The following is a 17,882-nucleotide window of genomic DNA, read 5'->3' on the forward strand; positions in this document are numbered from 1 at the left end:
ATTTGAGCTCCAGAGGCAGAAGTGGAGGAACACGTCACATTTTAAAAGTGCGTTGGTTTTATTGTGTGTTTGTGTTAGATTTGTTGTTGATGATTTAGTTCTAAATTAGATTTTGTTTCCATGTGTAGAAAACGTTGTAACTTTGTTTAGAAAGCTGCTGTATAAATAAAATATCACTGTATTATAATAGGAAGTTCACACTGTAGTCTATGATATTGGTGTTAAATATTATTATTACTATTTAATATAAAGATCTGAGTCATTTCTTTATCTTCTATAGTGAGTTACCTCAACCCAAATTCATCTAAATGATTGAATAATGTGTGTGTGTGTGTGTGTGTGTGTGTGTGTGTCACCTGAAGGTCAAGGTAACCAAGGTCAAATATGTGTTTTTGGTCATAACTCCGTGAAGGATGGAGCTCGAGCAACAAGTGTCTCATAATCTCAGAAAAATTATTATCTATTTATAAGTCTATACATTTGTACAGTCAAATATGAATAGTTTTTGAGATAATCACTCATTATAACAGTTCCTTTCTCTTTCAGTTTATGCCGTTGAAATAACTGGAACAAAAACACTTTCCATTTCTTGTTTTTCTGGTGAAACACAACACCCTGATCTACAATCACACACTAGTGGTTCCACACTGGTTCCACACTAGTAAACACAGACATTCTCATGTGTGACCAGTGTTGGGGAGTAACAGATTACATGTCCCGGTAATCAGAGTACAAATTATGAGTAACTGTATTCAGTTACAGTTACTGTTTCAGTGAGAGGTAATTGGATTACAGTTACTTTGTTGAAATAAATGGAATACAGGGCGATATTTTCCTGTTTTCACATTTTGGGCTAAACCAGGACTAAAAACAGGACTAAAACAGGACTAAAACAGTACTATAAGCAAGTCTAAACTAGATCTAAACCAGGTCTAAACCAGGTCTAAACCAGGTCTAAAACCATGACTAAATCAGGACTAAACCAGGATTTAACAGGACTAAACCAGGATTTAACAGGACTAAACCATGCTGGGTGGACATGTTTCCTTCTCTTCTATCAATAATATTTTTAATACGGTTAAGAAGAGTCTGGGCTTTTTATTTTCTTTTATCAGACAAAACCTCTTATGTGAAGATTTCCTCATCTTTGCTTCTCTACAGCAAATCAAGTAATCCAAAGTATTCAGATTACATTACTCACTTTAAGTAATTTAATGGATTACATTGCAAACTACATTTTGAGGTATGTAATCTGTAATCTGTAGGGGATTACATTTTAAAAGTCACCTTCCCAACACTGTGTGTGACCAACATCACACAAATGTTCATGGGCCTGTACACATACACACATTAGTACATTGTGGATATAATAATCATGTGATATGGGCTGTGCTCCTTATAATCTGCTTCTGTGCTGATGAACTGACCCCCGACGCCTCATGAGGACCAGGTTGATATCTCTGATTGTTCTTGTTTGATGGATAAATTGGCCTGTCGATATGTGCTCCCTTGAGCAGAATACGAGTGTCCAAATGAACTACGCAGCTTCATATAAATGAGTTGAAATTGTACATAACCAAGATATAAAGTGTGATCAGTGTGTGCAAACAGCATCAAACCCACGTCTCTAATCCAGAGAAATATGTTGTAAACCTGGGGAGGTCAGAGGTCAGAGGTCAGGGTTTGGCTTTACTGGATCTATGCAAATGTAAATGGAAAAACATAAGGTCGCTTGGTCAACGTAGCGTGAATCACTAGACATCACTTTCCATTTAGGCTGCTGGTAGCTCATTTAGACAGCGCGTTTCCACAGAACCGTCCCTCCCTCTTTTCACTCCCTCTGTCTCATCACTGGCCAATCAGCGCTTGGTTCTGTACCGCGGGGTAAAGTGAATCTTAAACACACGAAAGAACGACAGAAGTGCACAAACGCGTGCGCCATGGCTCTTAAAAGCGCAAACACGGAAATCTTTCATTCTCTCATGGAACTGGAGGACGGAAATTTCGACACATTTTGTTTTCAGTTGCGTGACAGTTCGGTGGAGCCGCGCATCAGAGCCGGGGAAGTGGAAAAGAAGAACCGCCTGGAAATCACGAAGCTGCTCGTGTCCAGGTGCACGGAGGCTGGAGCTCTGCGCAGAACCATCAACACTCTGCGGGACATCGGCTGCAACAACGAGGCTCTGGAGCTGGGTGAGGATGGGTGAGGATGGGTGAGGATGGGTGCAGCGTTTAAAGGTCACGGACGCTTTTTAAAAATGATATATATATTTATGTTTTGTTTTCCCCCACTGTTCTTGACACACACATCTCTGTTTGAATAAGGATGGATTGGAAACTTGTCTTATTATTTAGGCAGCTAATAGAACCAGAGCTGAAAGAAAACAAGAGAGATTCTAAATTCTGACGGTAAAAACCAGACCCACTTTGATGCAGGTAGTTTACAGCTAATAAAGAAACTGGACTTTAAAGTAGCTCTGAGATAAAACCAACATTTGACCTATATTTGAAGACTCTCTTCTTATGAAATAAAACTCACTGGATGTTGTTTTGTCAGTGCTGGGCAAGTTCTCTAAAAAAAGTAATTAGGTACAATTATCTTACCCTACTTCTCCCCCAAATTAACTGCAGTAGAAACTGTGTTACAGGGTGAGGAAAGTATTACTTACCAAGTATTTACTAATTTAATGAAATTACAATAAATAAATAAATAACTGAATACACCCCAACTGCTTTTCCAAGTAAAAAGGAGCTAAATTCAGCCTTATTTGTCCTGCAACTCACCAAATGCCCCCAGAGGCAGAGTTCTAAACTGTTTTCATCCACAGAGAAGCACCAACATATTCACAACTGAACCGTCACAACAGCACGGGGCAAACAACTGTCCAACAGTATTTACCAAACACACTGACATCAGCAGTGGTGTAGTGGGGCTTTTTAAGCGGGGCACGAGATTCATACCCCTGCTCTCTCTCTTCAGTACAAACATAAAGGCACCAGGTCATTTTTACTCAAAATGATGCAGAATCATGTTATTAATATAAACACCATTCAGAAACACCGACAGAACATAAATCATGGACTACAACACATGAACCAGGACTAAACCAGGACTAAACCAGAACTAAACTTGGACTTGAGAGAGAGAGAACCCCGAGCTCGTGGAGCAGAGTGTCCACAAGAGCAATTGGGTGACCGCTGCGCTTAGCCCCGTGAGCACGGAGCTCTGCGCCCGTCCTTTCACCTGCACTCACCTGACAGTCTAGGTGGGCTCACCACAACCCGTCCCAACACTCACTCCTGGTTCACTCCTGGTTCAGTCCTGGTTCAGTCCTGGTTTAGTCCTGGTTCACTCCTGGTTCAGTCCTGGTTCAGTCCTGGTTCAGTCCTGGTTCAGTCCTGGTTTAGTCCTGGTTCAGTCCTGGTTCAGTCCTGGTTCAGTCCTGGTTCAGTCCTGGTTTAGTCCTGGTTCACTCCTGGTTCAGGTCACTATAGGACAGTAGTGCAGATATCATGAGCCTGTGCAGGTTGTTTTCACCATTGCCAGTAGCTCGGTTTGACATTTAAGTCGTAGCTATTTTATTTATTATATATGGAGAAGTGAGTGGCCGGTGAACCCCCGCGTACCACACCCACTACACCCCTGGATATCAGAAGATTACAAACATGTGCACGCCACATGACAGCGCTTATACACATGTAAAACCAGAGATGAACCAACCAAATCAAATGAGATGAGCTGCACTTACCATAAGTAACGAGAGCAGAGGGCTGTGTCCACTGTCACAGCGCTGACGTCTTTTTAGAAATCTGTAAACTCCAGACGAACATGTTCCTCCCGCTGTAATCGCCCGTTTGTGCTTCCATCACAAAAGAGTCGTCAAATAACGATGTATATCCATAAAAAAACACACAAATCTGTATATTTCCTCACATGTGTTGAAAACACAATACTCAAGCGTGTGTCAGCGCTAAACCAATGAAATGTCAGGAAAGTCTTTATGGCTGCCTCACGCTGCTTCTGATTGGTCAACTTTAGAGTCAGTCCTCTTTTTTTAACCAATCACTGACTCTAATTCCTTTCCTCAGTCTTGTTTACTTCCCAAACTTTCCAGTTCCTCTGAATGAGACGAGAGAGAGCAGTCTGATCTGCACCGCTGCTGAGACTCACAGTAAAATAACAAAACCTCATTACAGTAACTGTGTAACAGAGTTACACAGGAGAGAGTAATTCCATCGATTACTCTTTAGTGGTAAACCAACACTGGGCTTTGTTAGGTTTGCTGCTGCTCCTGAAAAGAAGAACTAAAAGAGAGAGGTGCAGATCCATGAATGAGGGCTGAAATTCTGAGGTAGGGCAGATTAGATATCAAAAAGTACACAGCTTTAACCAGGTATTAATTATATTAAGTGGCTCTAGTAATAGTTTAGTTAGTTAGTTAGTTAGTTTAGTCTAGACTTATTTTTTAGACTTATTTTTTATGTGGGACGACTTTTCTGTGCGTAGGGTTCGGCAGTTTAAACATCTCCAGGCTTGGTTATACGAGCCTGGAGATGTTTGTAAGTATGAACAATTAATATACACAATCTATATTTAGGAGCTGGGTCGTCTCCACATGTATACCTCAGTAAGTATGCATTGTATTATATAATAATACCATTCAATGCATTCAGTGCTCCTTCACTCATCATGTTTAAAAGTGGACCAGAATATTGATTCTGTGAACAGACTGTTTGAGGGGTAGCTGTGTCTTAAGTGAAAATAAAGTTAAAAAGTAGAGTTAAGAGAGATCTTTGGCCTACCTCAGCACACAGACATCCTCACGACACTCCAAAGAGCAAGAGTAAATCCAACTGGACTCTTTCAATAATCTCATGTCTGTCCATTTTGTAAACATCTTTAAACTACGGCTGCAGCGACAGGCCCCTCCCACTCAGCGCTCTCTCTTAGACTAGTCCATTCTAACGTGAAAGGGGGGAGGCTTTGACAGTTAAAATTGATTTGACCATCAGATAGTGTTTTGATGATGTTTACTTTTTTAAAAGTAAACTTCTCTCATTTAATGTCACAGTGAGTGAATCAAATTGCTCTGAGGCCTCGGCCATTAGTGGCACTGAGGGGTAATTGGTTGGGGGCCCGTCCAGGTTCAGGGGCCCCGCAGGGACACCTGCTGTTGCCCAATGGTAGCGCCGCCTCTGGCTGTACCCAATCATTAGCTCAACAACGTAGTTTGGTCATTTTCTAGATGCAGGTAGAGCTGGAATGACCTGGATTTGACTTGGTTTATAGTTAGTAACCTAGTTGTTGACCGATCCCACTGTTAAATAATGTAACAACAACAACATTATTTATATTACTACTAGGCTACTACGAATAATAATAGCCTGAAATGATAACAGCCTTTTGGACAGTCAAAGATGCGTTACAGCAGAGGTCTATGGGTCATTTGGTATCAGGCCGCACAGAAAAAATAAATAACTTATATTATTTACGTTTTATTTATTATCCAAGTCTGAACGTTATTTTATTTTGAAAAATGACTGAATCCGTTACACCAATATTAAACTCAAAAGCTGCAAAAATGAGTAAACGACAGATGTCTTTGGAATCGTTTATTATTATATTTACAAAATACCACAGTTTTTGTGTTGGTCGTATCATTTTATTTTGTCATATTTTTCTTCCACACCTTAAAGGCCGGTTTGTAAAAATGTTCTCTGACATTAAACTGGTCCACAAAGGTTGGGCACTACTTCTTTACAGTGTATTATTCATTCACTCCACACTTGGTTGTGAAATGCTGGTGTAGCTCTGGGAGAAGCTTTGAGTGTGCACCATCTTCCCCTCTGACCAACACCGACACACACCACATTCATAATAGGACGTGTGGGCGTGTCACGTGTCTTGGCTAAGGACACAAGTCAAAACCAGGGTGAATTGGACTTCTTAAAGCCGCTTGGAGACAGTGGCGCACAGAGAAGGGGGCGGAGGTGCAGAGACAAAAAGAATCCACACCCCAGAGGCAGTGTGTGTCCTCACTCTCTGACACATCTGAGGACACCTCCAGGAAAATGACCCAGATCCCAGGCAGACGAGTGCAACTGCTCAGCAGCTGAACTGTTATGTGTCATTGTCCTCATCACCAGGAGGGACCATCCTCTAACATACTGGAGGACCAATCAAAGCCACTTTCCTGACTTGGCACAGACAGACAGGTAGGTCATAAGTCAATAAGTTTAACAGCACTTTTCAAAACATAATTACAAAGTGGTTTACAGTTGTAAAAACAAAAGGTATAATTTAATTAATGCAATATAAAACAATATAAGAATACCACAATGAAAGTGCATAAGAGACATGATGATGTACAGTCACATTTGAAACAATAAGGGATTGGTTTATTCTCTATATTTCTTTTTTATTGCTTGATAACTATTAACTGAACCTACAATGTTGATTCCATTCCAAGGTACTTGGCTGCTCCTGCACAAGCACAGAGAGCGAGAGGCTGTTTAGTGCTGCTTCCAATGTCCTTGATGAGAGCAGGAACAGACTGACATGTGACAAAGCAGAGAAGTTACTGTTCATGAAGAAGAACCTGCCACTGTTCCTGAAGGAGTTGGCAACGTAGACTCTGTGCCAAAAGGACAATAATTCATTTGTTATTTGCACGTTAATATACAGGCACAGTTGTTAATGTTTTGTCTATATAAAACAAGATGTCTCAGATGTCACAGTTTTCTTCTTTTTTATTTTGAAGCTGAAGTAGTGTTATTATCTGTCCTGGTCTTTGGTGTGTGTGTACCTGTGTTATACAGGCTGTAAGTGTGTGAGGTTACACACTTACTGACATTTACTTGAGCCTTCTGTTTACATGATCAGCCTGTCTACTGTGGCTCAGCAGACTTGTGCCAAAAGAACAATAATTGGTTTGTTGTGGGTTTATTATTTTTAATACACTTCAGTTTTTTTGGAATTGTGGTTTTGTTTGAAACAACAATTGTTGTCAAAACTTGAATGAATGAAAATAAATGAAAAACTGGTATACTTTCTGGAAAGGCTACTGGAATATTTAAAGAGTATTAAAATAAACATTTACTTTCTTTTAAAAACATGTCTAAAAATGTATTCCAGGCTGTTTATGCAATATTTTTAAAATAGTGAAAAAACAACTGCAATTGATATTTGGTTTTGGTTGTGTTTAATTTTTATTTGGTTTTGGACACAGATTTTCATTTCGTTGTATCCCTAGCACCAGTCCATTTAGCTTTTGAAATCTGATGAGATCAGGTTTTTAAACCTCCTTTTACATAAACTACTACTACTACTACTACTACTACTACTACTAGCCTACTACTATGGCATGCTGCTATTACAAATAAGGTCCTCTAAATAGAATAATCCCACAGAGTGTATGTGTAAACCCTATATTATATAATATGGACCTAAACCTTCACAAATACTGTTAAATATGGAGTGTGACATAAAAAAAAACAAAAACAAGTCTAATTCTTCATGTTTGTAGCTGAATGTTCATTGAAAATGAAGTTAGTTCATGTGTCCGTCCTCTGTTTCAGAATCCAGAAACGCGTCTCGTTTGGATGTGAGTTCCCAGGTGCAGATGAATGGAACGCTCAATGTAAGAAACACAAAGTACACGTCCAAACTTGGTCCTGTCTCTGGTCTCTGCTCTGGTCTGGTGCTGGGGTGACAGCGTCAGGAGCAGTGGATCCATCTCCAGATCTGTTCAAATGTGGACAAGAGCCACAGGGCAGCAGAAAATCATCCAGTTTTAGGAAGGGCACTTTTACTTTTCCTCGTAAGACGTCATGTTTGTTTTGATGCGTGGACCATGTGTTCCTCTGATTGGATAATCCATCTGTCAATCAGAGCCGTCTGAACTGGGGAGGTTCGTCTCAGATCTCTGTGAAGTAGAGTCACAGAGCCTCGTCCTGACGGGCCAGACTCACTCACTCAGTTCACAAATGTTCAATCTGATCATTTCTATTGGAGACTCCAGTACATTCATTATTTTTCTAATTCTGATTTGGATTTTTGGGATAGTACATGTACTCATATATTTATCAGTTTTACATCTGTTTGTGTTTGTGAAAATGTAGAAAACAACAAAAAGTTGTAAAATACAGAAGTAGTCATGGGTTCTATAACAGAATCCCTCTGCTTATGTCATCAACTTCACCAACTCCATCTAAAATAGAATCAATTGATGCACAAGGAAAACATATTTCACTACACACACTTTAAACATTGATTTAACAAAATAAAGCTGTTGCTGTTGTGTAATTTTGATGGTTGCTAGGTAACATACCTCCTCCTATGTCACATCTTCCAACCAGGAAATAAAATTATAAGTCTGACCAGATTTTCTAAACTTGTAAAAACTTGCAAAATTTTTCATAAGATTTAAAAAATAATGTTTTAAAACTATGTTGGAGAGGATTTACTGCTCTGACCTGTCATATGCACTTTAACCATATAAGCTGCTGTATGTGAACAAAACTCTGTGTTATTCCATCTGTATTAGACATTGTTGATCAATAACATGTTGTGATGTCATGTGAGGTGACACTAAGTTTTTGTTTTTGTTTGCAGAAGGAAGCCCCCAGTGGCAGAGAGTCTGAGCCGCCTGCAAAGCCCCTCAAACAGGCCAATGGTGCGACCCAGGCAAAACCGAGCCAGACTGTGGTGAAACAGAGTCCCAAACCTGAGACTGCATGGTCAGGCGAGCTGCTGCTGTTTGGGAAACACGCTGGCAAAAGCTTCGAGTGGCTCCTGCAGAACCATGAAAACTATGCGGTGTATGTGGTGGCCACTCACCTGAAAGAGAGAGACGAGGGGAACATGTCTCAGAATAAACTCATGAAGAACAAGGTACTCTTTTAGTCCAAAGAGGTTCATTTGGTCTTCCAATCATTTATTTTAAGAGATTCTTTTCTCAGACTAAGGTTTCATTTGTTTTCAAACCTTGACTGCTCATAGTGCTCTCAAAGGAACATCACCTGACCACTGTGAGGATGACTGCTTTAATACAGACATATTTGTTCATTTGTCAGGACGCTCTGGCTGAGTATGTGAGACACTTCTCACATGTGATGGAGGAGGTTCATTTTTACAGAGAAGGACTGGCTCCTATTGGCTTTGGAACATATACAAATGTCACTCGTCAGGATTTATACAACTCCACAGACGAGAGGAAGAAGAGGTAAAATCTTCGGTGAAACTCTCCAAATGCCAAAAAACTAGTACTACTTCTACTAGTACTATTACATTTTGGATCACAAAACTAATCTAAAACGACATCACACTAGAGCAGACTTTTTTTTTTTTTGTACCAAAATGACTATGGGACTCTAATGAATCCTTTGTGTATCACAGATTAAGCCGTCCTGTGCATAGATGCACATCACACTAGAGCAGAGTTTTTGTTTGTTTGTTTGTAAGCGATGCTGCTGAATCCTACGTATCACCCATTAAGTAAATGTATTTGGAGAAGGAAGTGTGTACATCACAGTGGGCGTGTACTGGTGGAGGTGAACACAGTGGTAGATCTGAACTATGACATCTTGAATACAGGAGAATAAAGATGATTCAGACATGCATGAATCACTCTAAATACAACTTTGATGGAGTAAAGAGGGGAAACAACTATAACCTTTTTAAAAGTTCTGAAAAGTCCACATGTTTATATTTTTAAATGTTGCATGTTGTCTCTTTGTGCAGTTATGTGAACTGGCTGCGCTCCTTGGAGGGTTCAGGGAAAGGAGATCAGATGGAGGCTGTTCTGAAATACATCTCACATCGCGATAAAAAGGGTGCTACCGTGATTGAAAGGGTGCTACCTGCCCCTTCTCCAGATTTAGACCCCAGTTAGTCAAGTAAGTGTAACTTCATACTCCTTTCTCTCTCAGCTTTCGGTCAGAAGCAAATGTAGTAAAACTAGACTGCATTCATGTTCTACAATTTAATGATGTCTTAATCTCAGATGGGAGATTGGCTGTTTTTGAACAAAATCTCCAAAATAGAACATCAAACAGTATTTTAAAGACTATATCTGATATATGATCACTTTTGCCACATTTACAGCAGAAAGGATCCAAAATGCAGGACTGCACTTGCCAAGTCCCAGAGCGGGTGAAGACAGTACCAGTAGAGTCTGAAAAAAAAAATCTAACTGTAGTAGGGCCTGATTGGCAGTGTTGTGCATGAACGAGTTCAAAGGAACACGTTCATTGAACAGGTTCATTTTTCAGTGAACTTTGAACTGAACCCAACACATTTGTAAATCAAGAACTTGAATGTGAATTTGTTCAAATTATGTGAGATGAACGACGTACATCACTGTTGGGTTCAATTAAATGTCGGAATTTGTTTTCACCTGATGAGTCGAGTGACAAGGGCACTCGTCAGCGTTGTCGCGCGTAACGTTGCGAAACCACAGCCGCGCGTCAACGCGGAAGGCGGCTCCACAGGCAGCTGCATCAGGACGTACACGGGCGGCTCTGGCTCTGTGTTTGTCAATGGGAAAGACGATCAGACTTGACTGGGTGCGTTTAGCCGCTTGTATCAGGTCCACAGTGAAACTAACTGCTGAACAGTCTTGTGTTTAGCTTCTGTACAGACTGACCACGGCAAACACGAGGATTTCAAAAGTAAATTTTAAAGTACTTATTAACAGTCGTTCTGGACCTGGGCTTTTTCACATGACACAGAACTGCCCCGGGAGCATGATGTGCTGACGGTAAACAAACAAACACAATAATAGTTGCTCTCCCTACGCTCGCGTAGAGCGTCAAAAAATAGGTTGGATCCTATTTTCTGAAATCTCCGCGAGCGGGACGAGCTGCTCCACACACACGCCGAGCACATGCAGTGGAGCCGCTCTCAGACACTTCAGTGCATTCTAGTTACGCGTCCAAAAGTTGCAGTCGTCCCTCTGTCACAGAAAGAACACATATAGTCGTGTCCTTTAGTCCGACAGAAACCGATTCATCAGCGCAGTTTATGCAAATTAGCCTGCGGCTTTAAGTTTTCGCTTCTTCAATACAAATGTGTCAAAGCTGCACATTAAACACATTATAATGTCACACAGGCTGATGTGGCTCTAGAGTGTTTATGGTTTATGTTGTAAACTTGTAAACTGAAAGTCAGTTTGAAAAATAAGTTCAGCCTTTTATTTACAAATCTCACCTAAAAATAAAATGAACTGAACTTTGAACTAGTTCATGAAAAGTGTGAACTTGCACAACACTGCTGGTTGGAAACACCCAGAGACTCCACATGTAAAGGTGACAGCTCAGAAGTCTGCAGTGACGAGTCCAGAGAACTAGGGGACATGGACCCCAACAAAGACAAGACAGTGTGTAAAGAGGGCCTCAGGTGAGGAGCAAAAACCTGCTTAATGGAGTCCAGGAGATGAGCAGGAAGCAGCTGCTGTGTGACATCACAGGGAGGTCTCGGGGAACAGGTAACCACCCCGGACAGAGAACTATGTCCAGCGGTGGCACAGAGGCAAGAACAGAAGGAAACCACCCCAGACGGAGATTCTTGTCTGACGGTGGCTCAGGGCATAAGGAAGGTCAACACAGGGCAGCAAGTGTTCAACAGGGTTCAACAGGGACCAGGTTTAATGGAGTAGGCCACTTAAATAATAATCCAAGTGCAATGGTCTGGGAGTAAGATCCAAGTGTCAGAGGTGCAACCTGAGCTGAAAGGATTCAAAAGGCAGGACTGCATTTGCAAAGTTGTTTAACTGACTTCAACAAAAATCAGAAGAACAAGGAAACACAAAGATCCAAACAGACGTGACACTGACAATGAACCAACAAAGAGAACACAGAGTATAAATATATGCACACAGATGAACGAGACACAGGGCGGAGCGAACAACCAATACAACAGGAAGTCAAACTCAAAACACACACACTGCCAGAGATATTACAGAATAAATCTGGGTTAAAGAGCATAAAATTAGCACCATGACAACCTGATATTAGGAGGAGGAGCCGAGGAGCATCCTCACTTCTGTCTGTCTGTCCCAGGGCAGCTGTGGCTATAGAAGTGTTTAGAATGAATAAAGAGTGTATATTCTTTTCACTGTTCATGTTGTGTTATAATTGCACTTGGAATAAGATAGAATTTCTTCTTTAAATTCTCTTGAAACCAGTCAGAAGTCAGGAGATAAATTAGATCATTTGGGTCCTTCAGAAATGAGAGTATTCTACTAAAGAAGTTATAACTTATTTGTTTCTTAGAATGTACTGATCAAACACAACATAATGTGCAGAGAGTCGTGTGAGAGGGAGTGTGTTTAAGCCCTGTGTCCTTCACATCGTGTGACCGCTGAGTTTTTGTTTTTCAGATTTATTCCTGCTGTGAAGAAACTATGTCTCTGACTCAAGTGGTTTCACTTTCCTCAAACTGGAAGTTACCAAATTAATCTTTTTAGATTTAGGTTTGAACAGCTTTTCTATTGTTGCCATTGTTACTGTGGCTTATGTTTGTGTGTATCTTCTATCATGTTCCTCTTGTAAATTCACTTTTTAAACATTCATCATCATTTTAACTGGATCCTCAAAGAACATGTGTAGTTTTGCTGTAACTACTGTTGGAAACGTCTTACCTGTGCAGCCAGAACCACACGCTGAGACAAAACTTCACAAAGATGAGTGGACCTGGACCATAGACTTAGACTTAGACAAACTTTACTGATCCACAGTGTTGGGAGTGACACATTATAAAAGTAACAAATTACTACAGTAATTTAAGATCATTCTGGGAAAAAAAAATTGTAATATTTTTCTCGGTACAAATGTGAGTAACACACGTTCCAATGCATTTTTAACCTGGATTGAAGTGGTGGGTTTTTCTTCATACAAATTTGCTAAAATCACTGCGACACCAACAGTACCCACGTAGACCATCATGTGACCACGAGCGAAAGGACCGACGCAGAACTCCACGCTCCACGGCGCTAAACGCAGCTGACGCCCGATCACACCTTCAGACACCGTGTGCCACGTGCTCAGGGTTCTCTCAGGGGCGGAACTAGATTCCAAGTTCTAGTCCAAGATTAGTTCTGGTTCAGTCCATTATACGGTGCAAAAGTTCTGCATCTTTGCAGTTATTTTGGTGAGAAGTAATGTAATAGTAATGTAATGTTTTACATTTTAAATGCAGTAATATTGTAATGTAACTAATTACTTTGAAATGAATTTAAAGTCACTTGTCCAACAGTGTGGATCCACAAGGACACAGTAACTCACACATCATAAAAAATATAAAACAAAGAGCAAACATATAAATATAAAAAATAAATTCTAAATAAGTTTCAAAAAAGAGACACATGTGAAATAAAACAGAATTATATAAATGTAAATGTACAAGTCAAAATAAAATAGAAAAATAAGTAATAAAATAATATAAGTGTATAAAGAAGTGGACTAAAGGAGTGTGACATCACCTATAGCATTTGGCTCCAGTCAAATGAAGCTCATGAGGCCAGCACTTACAGGGGGGAATTTGGAACCAGTTCAACATTAAGAACGGGAATTGATTTACAGAAAAAAATGCAAAACTAAAACACCAAGATCATGTGGAGTGGGTTAATATAAACATTTTAGCTGCAGGTTATCGATGTCCATTTATACAGTCTATGGTCTAGAACCGACTCCATCTCCAGAATTCACAGACAGACGGATTTACTAATCAGAGACACACATGAAACAAACTCTTATTTATACAGTAAGTTATACATTTTGTTGGGTATGATTTGAGAATTTTCGAGATTTTTTTTTTTCTTCCACATTTGAGTTTGCAGCTGTGGTTGGATCATCCTCAGGTATGACATTTTTTTTCTCACTCTGAGGTTCGATTACAGACACTTCTTTGTTCAAACAGAATCTAAAAGGGACTGACTGATATTTACTGTTAAAATGACTGAAAGAATGTGAAGTATTAATTTATTTGATACATTTCCTGTTCCAAAATAAAATAAAATAATACAAACACTTAAACTAACTGTCCTCGTAACAGATGTAATCCTGATTTACTATTCATTACAAAAATACTAGACATGAAGGCTGAGGGGAAGTTAAGGCTTGGTATTCTGGGAAACTAAATAAAGAAAAATAAAATATACAATGCATTTGGGTAGATAGTATTGAGACAGGATTGCCAGTGCTTTTATAAATATTGGTTATTGATAAGGATGTTTTGCGGGATAAACGGTAGATTGAAAGTCAAGATTTATCTCAATTAAAAGTAGCCGGAAACAAGAGCTTTAGGATTATCAATTCTTTTAGTCAGACAGGAGAGTTTGTTTACCTGCTTTACATGTTTCGGCTACTTCTTGTTTCTTCCTCAGACATAACGGTGTGGTGATGTGTCTTGTAAGCTGCTTTACTTGGTTTTGTCAGACAGTAGGGGAAGCTGACGTGTCCTGCTGCCTTCCTCAGGACCGGAAGGTGTTCGCTCCCTCGTCCCGACTCACGCTCCTCAGACCTGCTTTGTGGATGACCATGGTGTCGTTTCATAGCCAGGCTGGTGCCATCTAGTGCCTCCACTCATTTTTATTTTTCTTCAGCGACTAGGTCAGAAATCATAATACATTAGATGGTTTGCAAGTGTAGCATAGAGGGGGCTTCAAAAGGGGTTCCCCCACTTCTATTTATTTAATTATTATTTACAACACAGGCAAGTCTGGCTAAAACACAGGACAAAGGCATTAAGTGGAAAAACATATGGTCCTTTATTCTAGTTAATATTAAAAGAGCTCATTTTACACATTTTTCTTAAGACACACAACCGACACAATTTGGGAACTAAAACCCAAAGTGCTAGTGCAAATCTATATACATTTAAAAAAAAAAGGGGGTTTAGTTTATTTAGATGCAAAGTGCTAGGTGCGTGACTTCACTTTAGGACTTTAGATATTCCAAAGTGCACTATGCGTGATTGTACACCCCCCCCAGCAGAACGCTATAGCGATTACTCCCACTACAGGTAAAAAGCTATAGAAACACTGAGAAAGTTTAAGGGACTTGGACTTCTGGCAATTTGGAGAGTTTGAGAGCAGAATACCAGCAGCAGCAGTGTAATCTGCCACACAGAGAAACATCAATTAATAAATGCCTACAAAAGCCACCACCCCCCAGCATGCATCACCGAGATCAGGAGTGCTCAATACATCGATCTCGATCTACCAGTCGATCGCCAAGGTCGTGTGGGTAGATCGCCGTGTCTCGTCTCGGACTCGTGTTTGGACTCTGTCTTGTCTCTCACTCGAGGTCTGACACTCAACAAGTGTGATCATATTTCATTACGGCCGCTGCTGTTGGCAATAAACTTGTAGCGGGTGCAGGAGCGTGTGGGGCGTCTCAGTGCAGCCTGTGCGCTCATTTGAAACCCGCGGAGACTCTACGGCGCATCACAAACACACACGCTCCCTATGCACGGCTCGTCTGCAACAGCGTGTGCCCTCGTGTACCAGCGGGCATCACAGGGCAGGTTCAACTTCCTAAACATCCTACCTGTCCATCTGCCTCACGTCAGCACGCCGCCCCTCGCCTTTTCACGCTCTCGCTCCTTCCTGCGTACAGCGAACACAAGCCCCTCCCACAGTGCGGCTGATTAGAAGAGCAAGACCAAACGTGAAGCAAAAACCAGTCTAAATTTGTGTTATAGTGTTGGCACAAAGCAGGTCTACAGCATAGAGCAGATCTACAGAACAGACCTACTGCCACATTTGGCTGAAGTTTGTCTAACAAAAGTGCACAAATGCATTTGTGTTTGTCACGATGTGTGTTTGGTTTGGTAAACGTGCAGAGGCTGGTAAATATCACTGCAAAACCAGAAAAGAATGTAACTCCAGTTTTGAACTTTAAAAAACAGGTTTAAAAATCTTCCTTCACTTTTTTCACAGTTTTGTGTAAAGTGCCAGAGGAAGTTCTCTTAAAGAAGGGGTTCTCAAACTATGGGTGAGGGTCCAAAAAAAGGGCACAGAGTGTTTCAGTGCAGTTTGCTTGGCTTTGTATTAGGTAGATCTTTATGACTTGGTCATTTTGTAAGTAGCTCACATGCTGAAAAAGTGTGAGCACCACTGACCCAGAGCCTCTACCTGGTTTCTAAAATAGGCGTATTCGACATGGGGCCGGGAGCGCGTCAGGAGCGGCCGCCGTCTCCGCCTCCTCCAGACAACACCTTTAAATTTAAGCACCAGAAACAAGGCATTAAAACAAGTTCAAAGAAACACTGAAGAAACAACTCCAGGTACTTACACGCGCCGCGTTTACAAGCCTCGAAAGCCCCGACTGCCCCACTACGGTGTGCGCAGCCTTTTCTAATCGCCTAATCAATGACGCTGGGAGCCACGCGCAGCGATGCACAGGTGGACACTTTCACGGACGCACCACAGTCAGAATAGTTCAAAACACCCGGTTACACAAGAATCCTGGAAATTGTAGACCACGCACCGGCCAATCAGCTGTGAGCTGTGAAGCCCATATCCTGGTTTAGATGTGGTTTTAGTCCTGGTTTAGACCTGGTTTTAGTCCTGGATTATACCAGGTTTAGACTGTTTTTAGTCCTGGTTTAAACCTGGTTTAGATGTGGTTTAGACCTGGTTTAGACCTGGTTTTAGTCCTGGATTATACCTGGTTTAGACTGTTTTTAGTCCTGGTTTATTCCTGGTTTATACCTAGATTTAATCCTGGTTTAGACCTGGTTTAGACTTGGTTTTAGTCCTGGATTAGACCTATTTTAGACCTAGATTTAATCCTGATTTATATCTGGTTTAGATGTGGTTTAGTCCTGGTTTTAATCCTAGTTTAGACCTAGATTTATTCCTAGTCTAGACCTGGTTTAGACCTGGTTTAGTCCTGGTTTAGTCCTGGTTTAGTGAAACTCGTCGTGTCTGTCTGGGTCCCTTTTGTGGAACAGCACAACAGTAAACAAAGGGTCAAGATGGACATAGACGAAGACAGACATTCTGTGTTGGCAACGATTCCTGAGATCAAGGATTTAAAGCCGGAACAAAGAGAATGTTTGGTGAATTTTATTGTGGCAAGGTAGCTGATCATGTGGTCACTTCCTCTTCCTGAGCAGGTCTAACACACAGCTATTTCTGGTGAGCCAAACAAATGTAATGTTTGTTCATTTTAATCTTGTTAGACAACAAATTGGTAATTTTTGTAAATATAATTTTAAGGGTTTTAACAGTCCAGATCAGAGGTATGCTTTTAACTTCTATCTTATTGTTTAATTTTAATGGATGTATTTTGTTAACTGCACTGTGTTACAGGCTCAGTGCTGGTTGTCGTTTTTGAGTTTTAGTTTGAGTTGATTGTTGATTTGTTCCAGCTCTGCAGTGGGTGTGGCCTGGAGGTGTCTGGGTGTGGAGGGGGCTCACATAGAGGGTGACCTTATTTATAGTTATTGGTGATGGTGGCACTTGTAACTGGGTGTTTTCAGTTGTGGTAACGGTTTTCTTTGTATTAATCTTGTTTGTTTTTCACTTCTAGCATGTCTCCTTCACCCCAGCTTTAGGGTGGAGCCTCCCCCCTGCAGTAGTATCCTCACCTGTTAAAAGCACCTTTAACATTTTTGTAAATAAAAGCTGCCGTCTGGCTGTTAGACCCACACACACACACTGACTGGCTTTCTTTGTTATTAAAGTTACCTGTAAATTCCAGGTGTTACATTATCAAGAGGAAAGACGTTATTGTTCTTCTTCCTACGAGATTTGGTGCATTACCTACGTCATGACCAAACAGCAACGATTGGTTAAATTAAAAAAAAGTACCTGCCTACTGTCAAGCGAAGTGAATCAAGCTAATTGTTCCAGTCCATGATGTGGCTTTGTCTC

General features: G+C 40.7%; 1 protein-coding gene across 2 annotated transcripts; it reads left to right on the top strand.

Moving 5' to 3' along the window:
- The first annotated feature begins 1,916 nt into the window (after positions 1–1,916).
- Positions 1,917–14,038, top strand: LOC129411862 (uncharacterized). 2 transcript variants are annotated; one of them, XM_055164046.1, is made up of 6 exons: positions 1,917–2,193; positions 7,579–7,640; positions 8,615–8,893; positions 9,076–9,224; positions 9,743–9,897; positions 12,381–14,038. In XM_055164046.1, the coding sequence occupies exons 1-5, from the start codon at positions 1,941–1,943 to the stop codon at positions 9,891–9,893; spliced, it is 894 nt and encodes a 297-aa protein (XP_055020021.1). In that variant the 5' UTR covers positions 1,917–1,940; the 3' UTR covers positions 9,894–9,897; positions 12,381–14,038. The 2 variants fall into 2 exon arrangements, with proteins under 2 accessions (XP_055020021.1, XP_055020022.1); XM_055164047.1 differs by lacking the exon at positions 12,381–14,038 and adding an exon at positions 10,106–10,172.
- Positions 14,039–17,882: the final 3,844 nt, after the last annotated feature.

This window comes from Boleophthalmus pectinirostris, unplaced genomic scaffold, assembly GCF_026225935.1.
Source record: "Boleophthalmus pectinirostris isolate CB_2022bp ecotype Guang Dong unplaced genomic scaffold, ASM2622593v1 HiC_scaffold_6, whole genome shotgun sequence".
NCBI classification, from domain to species: domain Eukaryota; kingdom Metazoa; phylum Chordata; class Actinopteri; order Gobiiformes; family Gobiidae; genus Boleophthalmus; species Boleophthalmus pectinirostris.